We start from the raw sequence: 19,849 nt of genomic DNA, 5'->3' as shown, positions 1-19,849 counted from the left end.
TTTATAGTTAAAGCAAGCTATCAACTGAATTTACCCATAGATACCTTCTTAAAATGGAAAGCTAAAATTCTTCAACGCATATCCACAGAAATCAGTCACCTCAAATTTAAAAGTACACTGAATTGGTCGCAACTTACATCAGATATTAGTAAATTAAAACAGCTTTTTACTATTACAAAAATAGATAAAGCAACTAATAACTTTAGCATTATATGAAAACAATTTACACTGAGATTATTCATAAAGAACTTCTCAATGCAACTACTTATCAATTAGCCAACCTTACAGAAACATCTATAATAAACAGGATTAAAACTTTTCATAAGAAACTCAATATTACTTTCAATGCAAACTACAACAGATTTACTAATCTTTATGCGATTCCCAAATTCCATAAAACACCATTAAAATTTAGATTTATAGCTAATGGTACTAATAATTACAAGAAAAATATAGACTACTATTTTTCAATTCAACTTAATAAATTCTGTAAATTTATTTTCAATGATTGTAACACTAATCATAACTATTGCTGGATCATTCATAATAACACTCCTGTCATTAATACCATTCATACCATTAACATCCAAAACATTAACTGCTATGATTTTGAAAACTTATATACCTCACTTCCTCTAGAAGAAATCTATACCAGTTTACTTGATCTACCAAAACGTTTCCCTAATATACTCAATATCATGACTCTTGACAAATGGAAAACCTACCTAAAATGCACACTTTTTCATAACTACATCAAATTTCAAAATCAACTTTTTAAACAAGTCAGAGGATTGCCAATGGGCTTACATTCCAGCACCTCGATCTGTAATATCTTTTTATTTGTCAAAGAATTTAACATCCAAAAAAATCTACAACCACAAGAGTTAAATTACTACAAACACACCTACAAATATATTGATGACCTTATTACAATTAATAATTTTGGTAAAATTGAAAACTCCGACATTTATCCGAATTGTCTTAAACTTAATAAAACTAATAATTCACAAAATAGCATAGACTTTCTAGATCTTCAAATCATTAACTACAAAAAAATTTTACTTTTTGACAAAACAAGAAACTTCAATTTCAATACTAACAAATTAATAAATTGGAACTCCAACATATCCAAAAAAGTAATTAACAATACTATAATTAATCAAATACAACGAATTAAAACTATATGCACAGATACAATAGATTTACAACGCGAAATTTTGATCCTTATCAAAATTCTCAAAAATAATCTAATTCTCTTTCAATTTATCAACCATTGCCTTAAAAGAGCAGGCATTAAATACTCACTCTAAATCATTTAACTGATAGGGATATGATAATTTATTCCTAAACCTGAGAAGGCGGTATAAGTTGGATGACTGTCAGTTGAAAGATTTGTATATAGTGTAATTACTCAATTGTATATATTGTAAAAAGCTAATTGTCTTGAGACATATACTGTTACTTTACTGTTACTAAAAAAAATGGGCCTATTTCCTGCCTTTAGACTGTCTATTAGCTCTTGGACAGCGAAAATGCTTTTTCCTTTCTTAAATTCTTAATCATTGCAACATGACAATTAGCCAGAAATTAATTAATTTCCATTCACTAGTATTTTCAAAAAAATCTTAATAGAAGGTCTCTCTCAGATAAGAACTCAAGAATTCCAAGTCCCACCCACATTGCGACACGACAATTAGCCAGAAATTAATTAATTTCCATTCACTAGTTTTTTCAAAAAAATCTTAACAGAAGGTCTCTCTCAGATAAGAACTCCACAAAATACATCCCTCAAGAATTCCAAGTCCCACCCACTACCATAAATTACTTCACCCAAGTCTTACCGACTGATATTATTCAAAGCCCCTACTGCCGCTAAGAATTTTCGGACAGCCTACACTTCTGAGTCAGACAAGAAGAGAACACTTTGCCAACTCCCCCACTAGAAAGAATGTAAGTTACTTAATACCTTTCTGGCCTTTATATCTTCATGTACATTCACTGATCTTATTTATATTATTTTCTATATTATTTTTATATTATTTTTATGTTTTCTTTGATTTGTTTTTACAAAGTTTGCATTATTTATCTTTTTTATAATCTTCTATGTTTATTTCAACTTTACTTTGAATTCGATTTCATAATGACAATTTCCAATGTTTAATTTCTACAAATAATATAGTACTCAAATACATAAAGATGATAGTGTTGGGGACGGTTACTCGAGTTTTACAGGATTTCTCTACAGTAATTGATTTTTACTCCAAATTGAATTAACTAAAATACTTCATGAGAATAAGTTCTTTGAGTAGCAACTATTCGCGGAAATTATTGGCTTGACTAGAATTGCCGGTTTGGCTTTAACTTATAACTCGAGTAAAGACGAAACACTTTCATATTTACGTATTTTTATCAATTATTGTTCATTGAACGGGAGTCGGTTTGTTCCCCTTGAAAAGTCAACTAATTTCCGCTCAATGACAATAATTACATGTTTTAATTTTTCCTTTTACAATTGATATATTATTCTTCGTGATGATTTAACTCCAGTCCCCGTTAAAACATTATTAACATTTTCTTTCAAATTACTTCAAAACATCTTTCAAAATATAACTTACCAGTATGGATGCACACTTTTAAAATAATTCTACTTTAATTAAACTTAGGAGATAATATAATCAATTAATCAATATTGTTTAGGAAATAAATTATTATATATATATATATACATTATTGGGTTGTCATAGCTCATACTATACCTAACAAAGCAGTCTGACATTTGAAATTTATCTAATTTAAATTTATAAAATTAAACATCATATTTCTTAATAAATTAGATAGCTTATTACATATTTATTTGAACTGAATTAATAAAACAGAACTGTTTCTTATTTTTCAATACTTGTCGTAATCACTTTCATTCTTATTAGTTTTCCAATTTGAAGGTTGCTATTCTTTATCTTTTGAGAGTTAAATTAGAAGTAATACAGTATACATATATGAATATATGAATAATCAGATTTATATTTACACAGGTAGAAACAAAATGAAAGTAATTATTATAAGAAATGCAAACTTACCATCTCTCTGGATTAAATTTTTCTGGGTCAGGAAAAAATTCTGGATCGTGATGCATAGCATATATAGGAAAGATCACTCTTGAGCTTTTTTCTATGGTTATTCCTGTATTTCCTAGCTTATATTCAGCTGCAGCTGTCCTATCTGTCCTGTAATATCGACGTTTACATATTAAGGTTTCCGTGTTTCTTAATAAGCTCATTTATCTCTATACTTTAATACAAATAATATACAGCATTCAACTGGAAAAATAGGAACATTATACCACCTTCAAAATTTTTCCCATGACTCTAAAATGTCAAAAGCATCATTTGAGAAAATAACCGTGTCTGCTACCAAAATCCTAAAGTGGCTAGAAAAAATATTCGAGTAGTCGGGAAAGTTTGGTGTAACGAGATTTTCAGCGATTTAAAGGTAAGAAGCACCCAAGATCCTACGTATATATCCATAAAAATTTGTTTTAACAAAGAAAATTAAGGATTATTTAACACCTTAACGAAAACAGTTTATTCTGATACTAGAAAAATGTTGAAATATAAATAAAATAAAACGGTTTCATTTTCAAAAATTTCACTGATGAGGTTATATGAAATGGTTATAACAAAAGCGGTTCTGAAAATAATGATGGGAAACAACGAAATCTTTGCACAATAAGATTATTATTATTATTATTATAAGGGCACAGCCCCTATCGAATTTAAGCATTCTGTACCGGTCAACGCGCATAAGAAAAAATCCGTACTTGTAATTGGACATACATTCCGATGCCATCATTTTTTCTTGGCGTAATGACTTTTAAACGGGATTCTTACGGTTTTGTTTTCGATGAATGACGCGCATGAGTGGCACAGAAGCGTGAAAACTAACGTTTATTTTCTTTGAAACGAAAACATTTAGCTGCAGCGGTCTACAGATGGCTTCCCGTTTCATGGAAATGTAAAATTATAAACTATTTCAAAAATGCGGTTAATATCAGAAGCAATCTTAAGCGCTTAGATTATATTGTTACGAAATGTCCAGGCGCGGTAAGATAGCTTCTCCTCAAAGCAGTTTCAGGGTTGCCATATAATGGCAAGAGAAGGCAAGGTTGCCACATTTGGCGAGAAATCGCCCATTTGGCTACATTTGGCGACAAAATTAGCGATATGCCATAGACGGATAAAGAACCTTCTGGAACGAATTCTTACCGGTTTAGCCCAGAATGTTCTTGAACACAAGCCAAAAACTATATAATCTTTGCTGGTACGTGGAAAGTCAGTGCGAGATAGTTAGTATCGAGTCACTTAGTTAGTCCGTCCGGAGACCATCGAGTTGATAGTTAGTCAGTGAGTTCCGAGTTGGTCGTCGAGTGCACTGAAAGAGTATCCTAGTGTATCGCGGTTAGTGCATCGTCGAGAGAAAGTGTTGAGCTCCGGGAACGACGGGACCGAGGAGTCGGGAACATTATTCTAGTGTATCGTCGAATGCATCGCGAGTTGTAGCCTGGAGAGTCTTGAGAGTACGTGGAGTTACGAGAATGACCGAGCAGAGTCGGGAGCTGTACTCTGGTGCTTTGCCATGAAGCTGTCTTCACCGTTACAGTCTGGAAGCTGTGTTGCTGATTGTTCCAGCGTGTTTAGGAGAGCTTCGACGATTGTAAAACGTGACTTTGAAGCTGTCTTGATTAATACCGGCCAATAAAGGGTGTTTCGATATTCAATCAAGTGCTGTCGTCGTTATTCACCCCAAATCTACAGGAACCCCGTACGAACGTGAAGGAAGAAAATAACATAAGAATATAAATAGCTCAGTTCATGAATTTAGTGCAAAACCCAAAACACGACTATCTCGATCTAACTATAAATGTACTGTGCCTACATTATTATTATTGAAATTTGTTTGCATTCTGTTCCTTTCACATTTCAGAAAACATTTCCTTTGCAAATGTTATGTTATTTCTATGTTAATATCCGTGTCATTTCTAATAGTCTGTTGCCTTAAATGAAAGAATAAAGTGCATTCAGTCATTGAATTTAATACACGTGTATAAGAAAAGAAACTTCCTTCTCTGACAGACACTACTTTATGCAAAGATACAAAAGATGTTACACTTTAGTCACATGCTTTCGAAGATTCATTTATTAAAAATCTCTGGACTTAATATTTATGCACATGTACGGAGTTAGCACAGGAAGAAATAATACTTTTTCTCACTAGGAGAGGGGGGGAGAAACTACATTTTTTTAATATTAAAGTCACCACACTACAAACTGTTGAAAGAAGTGTAATCTCTAAGCAACAAAAATACAACGCACGTAGTAATCTTTTCGGTACTACTATCAAAATGGGAACAAACGGTATAGAGATGTACCCTCGAGACCAAGCAAAGGCTTTCCTAAGCGTTGGAGAAATTATGTCATCAGAATCTACATCCAATCACAAGAAACGATTTTCCCTGTGTGCGTGGCGCGGTACAAAATGCTTATATCCGCCCCGATTCTCAGAGCCGGCACAAGCCGGCAGTATGATAAAAAAAAATGGGACTGGTCAGAAATGCACAAGATGTCATATGTTCATTTGAAAAATGAAAAAAAAAAAAAAAAAAGAGGGAGGAAAATGTTCTCTTTGCAAATGATTATCTCCTTTTTTTTTCCTTGATGGTGAGAAGGTTAAATGATATAGGAAATCACAAAAAAATGCAATGGATTGGATTAATCGGCAGAGTACATCACGGTAGTATGTTTAAGCAAAGGAATACCTTCTCAGAGGAATTTCTAAAGAAACCTGGCTCGTATTAATTTTATACATGGGCAAAATAACGAAAATACTCATGCAATTAGCTCTTTCGCCAGGATCAGACTGCACTTCCCTTATCCACTCACGCAGCGTCTTCTCTTCAGTATAAAACTCGATCGAACTACCAGTGTTCAGCGATTTTCACTTTGCCACCGGTGTGCTCAGATTTAACTGCTCAACAGACAAAGTATAATGCAAAACGTTCATAGTCTTTGGCTAAAATCTGGTTTCAATTTATCAAGAAAGAAAGGTAAAGAGAAGCATTTCAGCGTCATTCCAAGAAAATTCCTTTTTACCTTCCATCTCCTTGTGGTTAAAGGATTTTTATGATATGTCTCAAAACGTGTCAAACAATTTTCTTTAGCGATATACGCACCGATTTGATACTTCTAGAGAGAAAATATTCTTTCCTTCTCAGCTTATTTCGATTGCAGTAACATGCTTCAAAGCATAACAAATATATCTCTTGTATTATTTACTTCGATAAATAAAAAAGAATTAGAATGATATACTTTAAAAATTTCTTACTGACGGTATTTAATTTGAAACCGTAAGAACAACACATTTAATTTAACAGTAGCAAACCGATAAAGCTTTTCTGAAGAAAATTATTTGACGAGTATTATCTGTCCTACAACGGAAATGATTCGTATTTGATTTACCGGGAAAATGTAACATTAATTCGCAATACTTTTCTTTTGCGAAAAACAAGCAGTTTATTTAATCGGATGTAATCTGATATGGAAAAGTGCAAAATTCATTTCCACGCATAGATTGCATATTCCACCCATTTTAAAAAGTTGCATTGATGTTATACAGTATGAAAGATGTTTATATTGTTTTGGCCACTTTAAGAAGTGTTTTTAATGAATAGTAAATGCAAAAGAAAATTTTTTGCACGTCTTGAAATAAAGAAAGAGCATTACAAAAAAAGGATGAAATGAAATATCGTTCTTTCTTACAGCGCTTCTGAAAGAACATTGGTTCTGCCTGGAGAGATATCTGGTTATATCTGAATATACTTAGTTATAGCTGAAAAGCGAGAGCTGTATCTTTTTTGTAAGATACTTAAGATGGCAATCAAATTTCAGTTTGAGCATTATTCGTACCCTTCCGCCATGGATAGCAGATTTGTTGTTGCTTCTAAAAATATCTCAGAACATCAAAGTTGGTCAGACGAAATTATTCTACGAAATTACGAAGATTGCTATAGGATTTCTACTAGATTGCTAAAACATGCTACATATACGAGAAATTCCAGTGCAATAAAATAAATAGAAACAGATGAAATAAGATATAAAATATGTAATAGTGTAATAGGATGAAAAAAGATTCCAGTGTAATAAAATAAAACTCTCATAAATTTTACATATTATAATAACAAACAAACAATATTTTAGGTAAATTTTATAAAATTAATAAAGAAAAGATAAATTATCTTTAATTTACTTAATTTTTAGATTTTTAAGTATAATGTAATAATACTTAAAGAATAAACTTCTGTTTTTATAACGTAAACTTTTCTACCAACTTTCCTGTTAATCTAAAGACTTGGTACAAGTGATTTGTAACCCGCTTCATATAAAATAAAAAGAAAAGTTAGTGAAAGGAAACACTTTTAATATAAAATCACTTACAGTGTTAAAATAGGATACATTCTCAATGTTTCAGACACAACGTAGTCTAAGTATTTCAAGTCTCTTACCACATCGTGATCCACCTGGCCCTGTAATGAATTCAAAAACATAAATATAAATATATGTGTAACCTAAACTTTTATAATTAAACATTTAAAAGTAGCATATTTTGATTCATTCAATAAAAAAGTAAGTTTCTTCAATTTGTTGAAAAAATTTAATTATTCTATCAATCTAATATTTTAAGCTAAAGTTGCATTTATAATAATATAATGTCCCATTCAAACGCGTTTGAATCCCGAAATCTCTCTATAATTATCCATTAAAGTGCAGATTAACTAACTATATATATATCTTCTGATAATAATCTATATAAAAATATATCGCTTCTGTATAAAAATTTCTTCTGAATCGGTTTTAAATCAATTTTACAATCCGTTTGGGAACAAAAGATTTCTTTATTGTGACCGTACATGCAGATGTCATGCAAAATAATCGTTTAAATGAATTCCAGAGCAGTCAAAATAGGTATTACGATGAAATATGATACCCAAAATTTTTCGTAATTACAATACTTCCTGTACTTCGTACAAGGAAGTAAAAAAAAACAGAAACAATGCTTTCAGAAATGCAGTATTGTACTAGCAAATACAACTACACAGAAAAATATTGCATTAAAAATTCGGGAATAATGAGGTATCATGTCCTTTATGAATATTTTATCATGCAGTTTGCTAAACTTCATGAAATGACAAAAACGGTTTTCTTAATATAAGATAATGAGAAATAAAAAAAAAAAAAAACTGAGCTATGGGATATTGCAGCTATTTCATTTCGGATCCATTTTAAATATCACTTTTTTCTGTACATAACAATATGCAAGCCAAAGAACTAAAATATAATTTAGTTTTAAACATGATATTTATGTGTACTATATTAAAAATAAGTCTATATTACCTCTTGCTCGTATCCGATTATATAGGTGAAAAGAGTTTCTTTTATCAGCCTATCCTATTATTCGTTATGTTGTTTAGTACCTAGAATGACGGATAATCGAACAGACAATCTCTATTTATGAAAAGACATGCAGCTACCACGTAAATTTGTAGCATAGCTGCTAAGCTTGAAATATGAAAACTAGAAAGGTTCTTAAGCAAAAACCAGAAGTTCCCAGGAGGTCTTTCGCGCATTATTCCGGCAGTTAAACTACAGATACGATAATAAAAATAATAATAATAACGCAATAAGGTGACAGTTTTGCAATTTATTTAGCATCCCTTTCGAATTTTGATCGCAAAACAATGCAGTACCTACGAACTGATATAATTGTTACTCCACGAAACTGGTAGTGGAGGGTTTTCTGTAAGCTACTCAATGTTCCATTAACCAAAAAATATAATTGCGCGCCATCGGAGATACGCTTTTGTCCGCAATGACAAAGACAACAATGCAGTATATAGATTATTAAAATTATAGTCTGGAAAACATTTAACTACCGCGAAAAACTTGCGCATTTTGATATAAGATTTGAGTGCTAGTTATCGGGAAAGGCGCTTTCGATTTTATAATTTTGTACTAAATGCCACGAACGAAAATATTAAGTCGTCCGAAAGTTCTGAGGTTTTTTAATCGAAACGCGTTTTCTTCTAATTATTTAGGAGGTGCTGCTTATCTAGACGATTAGTGTATGAGGCCAACACCTACTCGTGTCGAGTATATTCTAGGTGGCCTCTGTACATATACTACATGTGACATAATATGAAGTGACCTTGATCGACGCGTATGTTTAAATACGGTCTTTTTACACTTACATCGCATGTTTCTAGCATTGGTTGTAGCATCAGTGCAATGCCAAGAATGGACAAGCCAAAAATTCATTTTCTTGATATTGTGCTCTTTAAAAGACATGCTAGTAAATCGGCTCAGAAAATATGTGCTATATACGAACAGAGTGTTCTTTTTCTGATGACACAGTTCAAAGCTTCGTTTGAGAAGTTTAAGCTTGGAAATCTTAGCCTCTAAGTCATAGCCATGCTCTATAAGCAAAGACCTGTTAAAAGAAGCTATGGCTTTAAATTCAATTTAGGAACTATCAGACAAACCAAATAGTCCAAAACGTACATTACATGATCATTTGTAAAAGAATGGTATGTAAGCTGCTACGATGTATATGTACTCCATGATTTAATACAATGGAATAATGCGCTCGTTCCAATTTGCAACATATGATTCCTTAATGAAAAGAAGTAAAGAATGTTCTTTTTTGAAACGGCTGATTACTGTATATGAGAAGTGGATACTGTACAATAATGTTTTAAGAAAAGGATCATGGGATAAGCCCGAAGAACCTCTAGCTAGTAACTTCGAGAGTGCGACGGCATTACAAACACGTAATGTTTTGTATAGGGTGGAATTATACAAGAATTATATGCTATGAATTGTGCCCACTAAATCAGGCAATACTTTCGGGAAAATATTGTTCCCAAATAGCAATTTTAAAAGCAAAACTCGAAGAAAAGCATCCAGAACTGAGTCGTCCAGGTGTTGTTTTTCATCATGACAATAAACAAAAAGCTATTAACTGTGCCCCCTTCATATTCACTAGTTCTTGACCCCTCGGATTTTCATCTCTTCATGTCACTTCACAATTCTTTAAACGGCCTCAGGTTACCTCTTTGGAGTCTGTCAAACAGCATTTCGATGACTTATATTTACGAATAAGCCTAATGTTGTTTTTAGCAAAAGAATTTTCCAACTGCCGGAGAGATGCAAACCGTCAAACAATAAAATGGTATTTAAGGGATTCGTATTGTTTCATTTGTGTTTATCATCAAAAACTGCAGAACTCTCCGTATGACACAATGCATTTTTTCCCATATTATATTCTTTCGGCTATTACGTAGAAAAATAAATTATCGTTTCTAGATTATTCAAGATCTACATATCAAACAATCTAGTATGAATGAAATTCATTGATAATTGACTCTATATTGTTTGCAGAAGTCATCTCTAACTGTAATCTTGGTAAATTTTTACTATGATAATTTCTGATTGGAATCTGTCATCGTGATTTTCTGTGTAGTTCAGTACTTCATTTTCTTAATTTATCTGACTGAATATTTCTCATATATGTTAGCAATACGATGGCTTTCCTCTCACAGACTTTCGTCCATGATCATCTTTGGGAAAAACATTTAAGGTGAGAATGTACAGAGAGGAATTGCCACTACTTTCTCCAGATATCCCTTGCATGGTCTCTTCTTTCTAAATTATCTAATTGAATAGTTTCCATACAGCAATTAACAAGACTACAGACTGGGCACTCACAGAAGTATGATCCATATGATGGCTTTTTGTGATTTGAGTAAAATTCTTTTTAATGGATTGCAACCGTTAAAAATATTTAGAATAACATGTTAAGTAGTAACGATATCGGACCTAACCATTAATAATCATTTGCATACTTAAATTTTATTTTCAATTCTTGTCGCGCATGCCTTTTATATTCCAGCTTCAGCAGCTCTAAAATCTTTCAATAGAAAGTTAAATAGATGCGAGAAGACTGACAGAACATATTATCTGTAGAACATATTTCTAATTAATTTGGAATTAGAAATATAGAAAAACTAAATTTCTAAATTTTATAAATCTAGATTTTTTTAAATTAAAAAATTTAGAAAATCCAAATTTTAAACGCTAGCTGTTATTTATTATGACATGAATACGTTTGTTTAAAATCCATTTTTAATGTAGTGAGGTCCGCGACAATGTAAAATAACTTATGTTTCATAATAAAATATAAATTTCATTTTATAAAAGTATATTTACTAAATTCATTTCATAGTATTAGACGTTTACGGTTTGAGGAAAGAAATATTAAACTGTACTGATGTTTGGTTGTACATCCTTTAGCTTTCAGGGCAAAAAGAAGTTACTAATGCATCACATTCGTTTGACAAATATTTCAATGTAATTACACCAAAAATCATATTGCACGAAAACGGAAGAAAATTACCACTAAAAACTGCAGTTAATAACTGAAGCAATAAAATCATTTTAAAGCATTTTTTTGTTGCAATCATGTGACCTTTATATTTTATTGAAAATAAAACTTTGCTTGTGGTTTGATTTTAGAACGTCAATGCACTGCATTAGTGTATACATTGCTTACATCGCCTATTTCGTCAGCTGTCTGTAATTTCTTCTTTATCCTAGTTTTCTAATTCAATAGACTTTAAATTTTCTTCTACGATAACTTGATTCATAAAAAAATCAGTTAAAAACAAAAGCATGATAATTTCTGACTATAAAGTAAAAGTTCAAGAGGGAAATTGCTTTTTAGTTAAATACCGTTAAAAAGTCAACAAAATCATATTAAAAATATTGATATGTAGAACACCAAAATTCAAAGGATCAAATGACAGGTTTAAATGAGGTTTTTATAGTAATCACACTGCATCTGACTATTTAGTGGGAAATTATTCAAGGAAGTTATTCTAGTGACCTTTTGCGACCGGCTGCGTATCATTGAATAAGCTAGAAAATACACGAATTGGAATAAAAATATATGGATAAAGATAATTTTTTAAGAATAAAATTGAATAAAATATAGCCACACTCCTTTTATTTCGCATGCCATAGCAAGACAATAAGAGGATAAAATTATGCACAATCTAGAAAATTTTTGCAGTAAAATGTATCGAAAATAGTGTAATCACCCTCCTTAAAGCAAAATAATTACCATATTGGAATTTGTCAAATATTCTAGTTTTATTTCATGTTTGTTGTTACTCGTCTTCTTGTTATTTTCTTATTATATGTGGTACAAAAATACAGTTTTGCAATAAAATTACGACAATGCAGAAAACTTTGGGCTGCAAAATGTATCGAAAACAGCGCAACAAAATATTACCATTTCCTTAAAATAAAGTAGTTACAACAATTTCATTTCAGTTTTCAACCCCTCTGTTGTAACTCACCGCAGTTTTTGGATATTATGCTGATGTTCCTTAGAATCACATGCAAACGACGTGAATCGTTTGCTTCGACAACCATCGCTACTGCAACAAGCATTGCACTGCCCCTAACTTGTGGCTTCCAGCCATGCACCACCGATGACCAGTGGCCCTAACATTCATTGGTGATTATGCGCTTGGTGATCACCAGCTCACTACAGTATAATTTAATACAGTATAATCTATCTACATTTACTACATTACCCAACTGCATTTGGTGGTGACCTATGAGTCTACCAACAGTATCTGCAGGTCATTGGTTACCAATTGCTTTGACGAGCACTTTTGTCCTTGGATTTATTTTTAATTTCAAAATATATCTTTCACCACTTTACACCGATGAAATATCTGTTAGTCTGTTACGATAATCAGCATATATGTCACCAAAGACCAACATCATTTACAGGCACAACTGGTTTCATTTCAGCTATAATTTGAAAATCTCTTTAAATTTACGGCGCACCCTTCCCCACATAGAGCAGTCAACTACTCTCCGTCAGCGGCAGTCACCTTGTCGCTGACCAGTGACCAACAGCTTTAATGGGCGTTGGTGATCTTCGGTTTAATTTAAATTTTAAAATCTATGTATTAAAATTTTCTGCACCGCTCCATGTGGAGATCAGTTTATTTATAGAGTTATCAAGTTTATTTTGGAGCAGGAAACCGGAAAAATCAGCAATGTCCTCGTCAGGATTAGAACCCCGGACCTCCCAATTATCAGCCGAACCGGATTATTACCCACAAAAGCATACAATAAGAAGAGTGAAAATTTCTTATACACTTCTTCGATAAAAGGGCAACTGGGGTGGTGGGAGTCACTCGTCAAATCCTCCTAGCGACAATTTACGTCCGTATTTTAGTTCGGGCGCTACTTGTCATCAGGCTTATTTAGAACAGAAAACATAAAAATTGTACAATGTCCTAGCCTAGATTCAAATCCCGGACATCCCGATTTCTAACCAGATTTGCTTTCAATTACACCACGAAGAGTCGAGATAAGAAGGGAGAAAATTCCTTGCAAGCATCGCACACGAAGAACACCCGAAATTGTCATCAAGTAGATTACCAGGAACCAATAGCTTGACAAGTACCAGTAATGCTACAACTTAATTTTAATTTCATAATATATCCAAATTTACTGAACAACTGCAGATTTATGATCCCTGAGATAACCGACTGTCAGTTTGAACGTCAACGATGCCCAAAAGTCTATATTTTGATGGTCACTCATTATCACTTATCGGTCACGTTTCTAGAGCGATGCAATACATTTAGATAGATTTTTGTATTAAAATTATACCTAAGCATATTGATTTGCATCTAGGTACCAGTGATCGGTTAACATTGACCTACAAGCTTATGGTTACTTACAGTGAACTCACAGATCACCGGTATAGAACAGTAAAATATATCTAGATAAATTTGGAATTAAAATAAATTGAAGCATATTGTATTCGGCAAATTTAGTGATCAATGCATATGTCATTGTGGCTGGCAGCTAAAGAATTACCTTTGATGCCCTACATCTGGTGAGACTCATCAGATGTAGGGCAGTGAAGTAAATTCGATTATTAAAATTAAGCTTAACCAAAGAATACCAATGACTATCAAGACTATTAGTCACTGATGACCTGAAAAGCTTGTCGCATTTGCAACACTTGGTAAAGCAAGTGGCTGATAAGTTCATGGTAATGCAGTTTGACGTAAGGTAAATCTCTAAAAATGTTAATAAACACACTTAAAAGGATGTTTCTAACATCATTAACATCGTAGTATTAAGATCATTAAATATCTATTCGTTTCAAGTGACTCTGTTCACTTCTGAGAAATATATTCCGCTTATTTCATTTTATTCTTTTAATCTTGTCTAATCTTTTCGGCGCATCGAAATCATCTGAAGAGATTTTCCATTATGTATTTAGTGTAAAGGATAAAAATGTAGCTTTTAAAATTTTTACCATTTAAATTAACGAATATACCTTCATCGCCAAGAACATAAGTCTCATGAAAATTCTTAAATGCAGATAAAGATAATCTCTAAATTTTGCCAGTTTCTGTTGGCCAGATCTAGAACAAGTAGACCAAATACAAAGTGTTGATAAATTTTTACTTATTTCGGGTTTTAGTCTGATCGGGCACCTAATTTGCAAAGAGGCGACAATACATGCTTTGGACGAAACATGTATATCTGATGATAAGGAATTCTCATTTAAAGGTTCGTGTTCCCTTGAACTATAAAACTGTAATGCATAAAATAAAAAATCTGAAAGCTTTAAGATTTTATGTAACACCCGCAGGGGGCGTTTTTCGTTTTTTTTTTTTTTTTTTTTTTTTTTTTTTTTTTTTAATTTATTTACACACACATACACGTTTCGACAGCATTTGGGTTAAAAATATTTAAAAACAACATATCTTTATAATTTATGTTAGACCCACTCACATGCTGAGGATAAAAATGTTTTATTTCGTACAGTGTTCCGCTGTTTGTTTTGAGCTCATTGAGTATTTTATTCAAAAACCCGTTAAACTTTCACAAAATAAGAAATAGATAATAAAAGCGATTTGAAATTTAAAATTCGGACTTCCAATATTCGGGTGGAGGACTACGTTATTCAAACTTTGATGGCTGTACATACCGTTGTTTTTTGTTGAATGTATATATGAACCGTTGCTAAATGTATATATGCGAGAAACATATATAAATTCATGGAGATTCATCGCTATTTAATTTCCTTAAATGTAATACAGGTTCGATTTAATGTAATGCATACACAGATAGAAAGAAAGAAATAATTTAAATAGCATTTTTAGCTGAAAGAGCGTTAGACCAGAAGTGGCTGTGAATTTCGTTTGGACATTTTGCGTCGAAAATTTTAAATGTCCGTTTTGCTTTTCAAATTAGTTGCCACCAAATATTATCGTCCTGGTGTATTATATTTAAAGAAGTTAAATAATGAAGAATCGGCATAAATGTATATGTGTTTCTCGCATTGTAATAAAACAACAATACTTAGAGCCATCGAATTTTAAATAACGTAATCCTCCACCGAAAATGGGCATCTGGAAGCCCGAATTTGGGAATTGTTTTATTATCGATTTCATATTTTGTAACACTTTAACGAATTTATTATTAACAAACTCAATAATTCCAATGCGAGAAATGGAAAAACTGTATGAAAAAACAAAACATTTTTATCTCCAGCGCACGAGACTGTGCATCGAAAATTCCAAATATATGTTAATTTTAAAATTATTTTGCGATATTGCCGCTGAATTGAATTTTATGGTTTAAGTGCGAGGACATGATATGTAATAAATAAAGGTAACACACAAAATGTTTTAACAAAATGCCCTTTGGCTGTAATGTAAAATCTGAAAGCTTTCAGATTTTTTTACTATATCTATTTTAGAAATAGATAATTTAAATAGCACTTTATTCGTTCGATTTAAAGCAAGGAATACACAGAGATAATGGATAATTTAATACTTATATGCACCCACTCATCAAATAATTCATATCCCTAAAATACTTTCAGAAATTTATATGAAAAGGCAAATTCCCTTTTATTAAATTCTGGATTCTTCTGGCTTTTATTAACTTTAGGAGGACATATAAAAGCTTTGAAAAAGAAAAGAACCAAGAATTAATTTTTACTCACATGTTTCTGAAAGGCATCATCTATTTCTTGAATGAGCTTTTCTTGACACTCTGGGTTTAAAGCAAGAGAGTAGGCAATGTAAGAAAGGGTTGAAGCAGCAGTTTCGTAGCCGACAAAGAAAAACATCACACACTGAGCTATGAGTTCGTCTTGAGATAGCTCTGAAATGATATATCAGGTAATTCCTTTTGTGCTATCACGTACAAAATGTAGCACCTCAAAAGAAAATGAAACAGTGACTCTGCTATTAAAAACAAGGGATTAAGATCGTTCATAACAGTATCGTTAATTTGCTTAATATTTCGCTTTTGTTTTCAAATACCGCTATGTTATGCCATTTCGTAATATACTAACTTAAACACTAACTACCGTATATTCCTGCATATAACGCACACCTGTGATTTTAAACTACATTTTTAAACTTTTAGTTTGTAGGGATTTATATTTATTTTAAATAAGCAATTTTATTTTATCTTAAGCTTTCCTATAAGCCTTCATTTCCCTAATTGCCAATACCGGAATATTTAAATTTGATAACGCGTGTGAAGGAATGCGAATTCTACTTAGAGGAGAAAAAAATTTAAATACCGGTTTCCAGAAGGAAAGTTTAGAGAGTTAGGCTATTGCCGTCACCTCTGTTGCGTGAGCTTCTACTCCCGGAGTTATTGCTGGTTTACGTAGCATAACTGCATTTACTTTGCTACCACTAGTTTTGACGTGGGATTAAGAAACAGGAGTATCTGAGCCCTGTAGCTTAATTTCTACTACTTGTGAACATTTTCGAATTTTTAGTTTTGTTTTGTGATCTCGGTTACCGCCCAAGGGAGACGTAGTGTGTTAGCGTCGAGTTGACGCATTGTAAATTTTAAAGAGGCACTTTTAACCCTTCTTTTGCGTAGTTCCTATAAGTACAATTGTCACTTACAGAATAAGCAACTGGACAAGTTATATTCGCGTACAAAGCGCACGGTTTTCTTTAAGAAGAAATCCGAAAGATAAATTTGCGATGTTCATATCTTTTAAAGTTATTCATTTCGAAGATTTTCCCTAGACTTTGGAACAAAGGTATGTTGAATTGACAAGCGATAAGCGAAACAATATGAGTGTGCGGGAAATGCTTAAAGAAGTAAATAATTCTGAAAAGGTGGTGGGTATTATTCAATGCAGTTGTGCGCACAAATGTTATTCCAGGCCTCCGAGAAAAGGGAGACATAATTTGGAGTGGGGTAAGAATGTACTTCCGACCCGAATGAATTCGCGGAATCAGGAATCAGATGTTTTCTCTGAATGAATGAAATCACAATAATTAATCTATTTTACGGAAGGAAATTATCCGATAATGAAAATTTTTAAATTCATAAGTTGCGTCATTTCATAAACAGCAATTAGGTACATGTAGAAATCTAATTTCTTAATGCTCTTATTTCCATTCTTTTTAAATGCATCATTATCATGTTCGGGTATATCGCGTACGCGCAAATTTCGATCTTATTTTTTTGTATTAAAACTGCGCGATATACGCCACAATATGAGAGGCGTAGCTAGAATTTTCAGCGCGCGGGGAAAACTAAGGATTTTGCGTTCCGAAAATGGAAATCATTTCATTGTAAAATTTGTAGCATCAACTTGGCGCCCCTTGGATGTTACGCCGGGGAACAGATGTAACCACCTTGCCTCACCTTAGGTACTCCACTGCCCAACAAATGGGAAATAAAAACTTAAACCTGCAATCTGAAAACTTCAACTAACCGTCTAACACTTCAAAATAGATTTCACAAAGAAAAACATTTTAAAACAAGTAAAATTAAAATAACTAGCATAACTAGCAGTGATATGATATTGATTATGCCTATTTTAATTCATACCTTAGGCATTTCACCTTTAGGAAATTAATAATTATGTAAGTATATGACACTAAAAACGTATAACTCGACATCTTAAAAAAGTCTACTTTTTCAAAAATCACTAACTTGTATACTTCTGAGATGTAGATATTCCTTTGCTCGTTACACTTCCGAACTGGTCTATTTCGTCGTCATTCTTTTCAACTGATTTGAATCCTGCATTTTCAGATTCCTCGGGTTCTTGAGTGACTTCATCAGCAGCATCCATCAATAGTTGCAAGAAATCATTGTGCCTCTGCATATATCCAGATTTACTTATTTTAATTTTTACGAGATTATGTTTAAGACATAAGTTCTCAATATTCAAATAATATAAAGGAATAAAAGCACTGCTATGCGCAGTTAGTAGAAATCTCTTTAACAACTACAGTATATGAACAGGAACAAATTTACATTTTAATTAAATACACTGCTCGACTTTGAAAATGCAACACCAAGAAGGAGTGGTCAGAAAGTGATGAAATTTGGAAAAACGACTAAGACAGCAAGCAGCAATAAGTGATCTTTATTTCAAAATGATTAGTCAGAATACAGAGCGAGAAAGGTGTTGGCTCAGTAGGATGTAGGACCACCGCGGACAGCGATGCACGAAGAAACACGTCTAGGCATAGAATCAATAAGAGTGCGGATGGTGTCCTGAGGTATGGTTCTCCATTCCCTTTCAACCATTTGCCACAGTTCGTCTTCTGAACAAGGCAGGGGCAGCGTCTGCAAACGGTGTCCAATCACATCCCACACATGTTCGATTGGTGACAGGTCAGGAGAGTATCTGTATACCTTGCAGGCCAGGGAAGCATCTGGTATACCCTGCAGAGCATGCTGGTAGATGCGAACACTGTGTGGTCGAGTGTTATCCTGCTCAAAAATTGCATTAGGCAGCCCCTGAAGGTAAGGGATTGCCACCAGGACGCAGTACATTATCCAAGTATCGTTGGGCCGTCATAGTGCTCTGAATACGAACTAGAGGTGACCTGGAATCGTAGGCAATAGCGCCCAATACCATTATGCCACGTTCTCGTGCGGTGGGGCGTTCCACAATTGCTGCCGGATTAGATCTGTCTCCACGTCGACGATAACATACGTATGCAGCGACTGTCACTGGATAAACAGAAGCGTGACTCATCTGAGAACACGACGTTTCGCCATTCTGTCATCCACATCGCTCCAGTCCGGCACCATTCTAAACGTTAGCGTCTATGCTGTGGGTCAATGGCAGTCTTCTCAACGGACACCGTGAGTGCAGGCCACGTTCAACCAATCGACGGGAAATCGTTCTGGTCGACATGGAAACATCCAGGGTATCTTGCACATGCTGCAGAATCGCGGTACAAGTGACTTGCGGAATCGCCGCAGCTTGTCGGCGGATGCGTCGATCCACGCGTGCTGACGTCACTCTGGCTGCACCCACACCCCTCCTTCTTCCCACATTTCCTTGTTCTAACCATGTTCGCCATAGTCGATGCACCGTTCTTGCATCCATGTGGGTATCAGCTGCGATTTAACGTAAGGACCAACCCGCCCTTTTCAGTCCGATCACCATACCCTTCGTAAAATCGTCTATCTGCTGGAAGTCTCCTCGTTGACGGCGGCCTGGCATTCTCTCCTGTTAAATGTATTCTCCAGGACGAAAACCAACTTTCTTTGATAATTCGTCTGGCAGAAATAACGACACGAATATTGCCCATTCTGCACGTTCTTTCCCTTGTATCTTACTTCACGTGCGTCGGAGAGCTGCGCATTTCACATCATTCGCATAACTCAGTGACGTGCGTCTACTCTAAAAT

At 33.5% G+C, this 19,849-nt stretch overlaps 1 protein-coding gene across 2 annotated transcripts in view; it reads right to left on the bottom strand.

Moving 5' to 3' along the window:
• The window catches only part of LOC118199031 (cytochrome P450 3A2-like), a 56,807-nt gene that overhangs the window by 12,330 nt on the left and 24,628 nt on the right, over positions 1-19,849 (bottom strand). For both annotated transcript variants that reach the window (XM_035370812.2, XM_035370818.2), the window contains 4 exons: positions 18,132-18,300; positions 16,162-16,322; positions 7,488-7,576; positions 3,078-3,224 (listed from right to left, as the gene is read on the bottom strand). In XM_035370812.2, coding sequence (XP_035226703.1) covers positions 3,078-3,224; positions 7,488-7,576; positions 16,162-16,322; positions 18,132-18,300 — 566 coding nt within the window. The remainder of the gene's footprint in view (positions 1-3,077; positions 3,225-7,487; positions 7,577-16,161; positions 16,323-18,131; positions 18,301-19,849) is intronic.

The sequence above is a fragment of the Stegodyphus dumicola genome, chromosome 2 (genome assembly GCF_044657685.1).
Source record: "Stegodyphus dumicola isolate Sdum_Otavi_A_Nest chromosome 2, ASM4465768v1".
NCBI lineage: Eukaryota > Metazoa > Arthropoda > Arachnida > Araneae > Eresidae > Stegodyphus > Stegodyphus dumicola.
The sequence above is the reverse complement of the archived record's forward strand: the minus strand, read 5'-3'. Positions and strand labels throughout refer to the sequence as shown.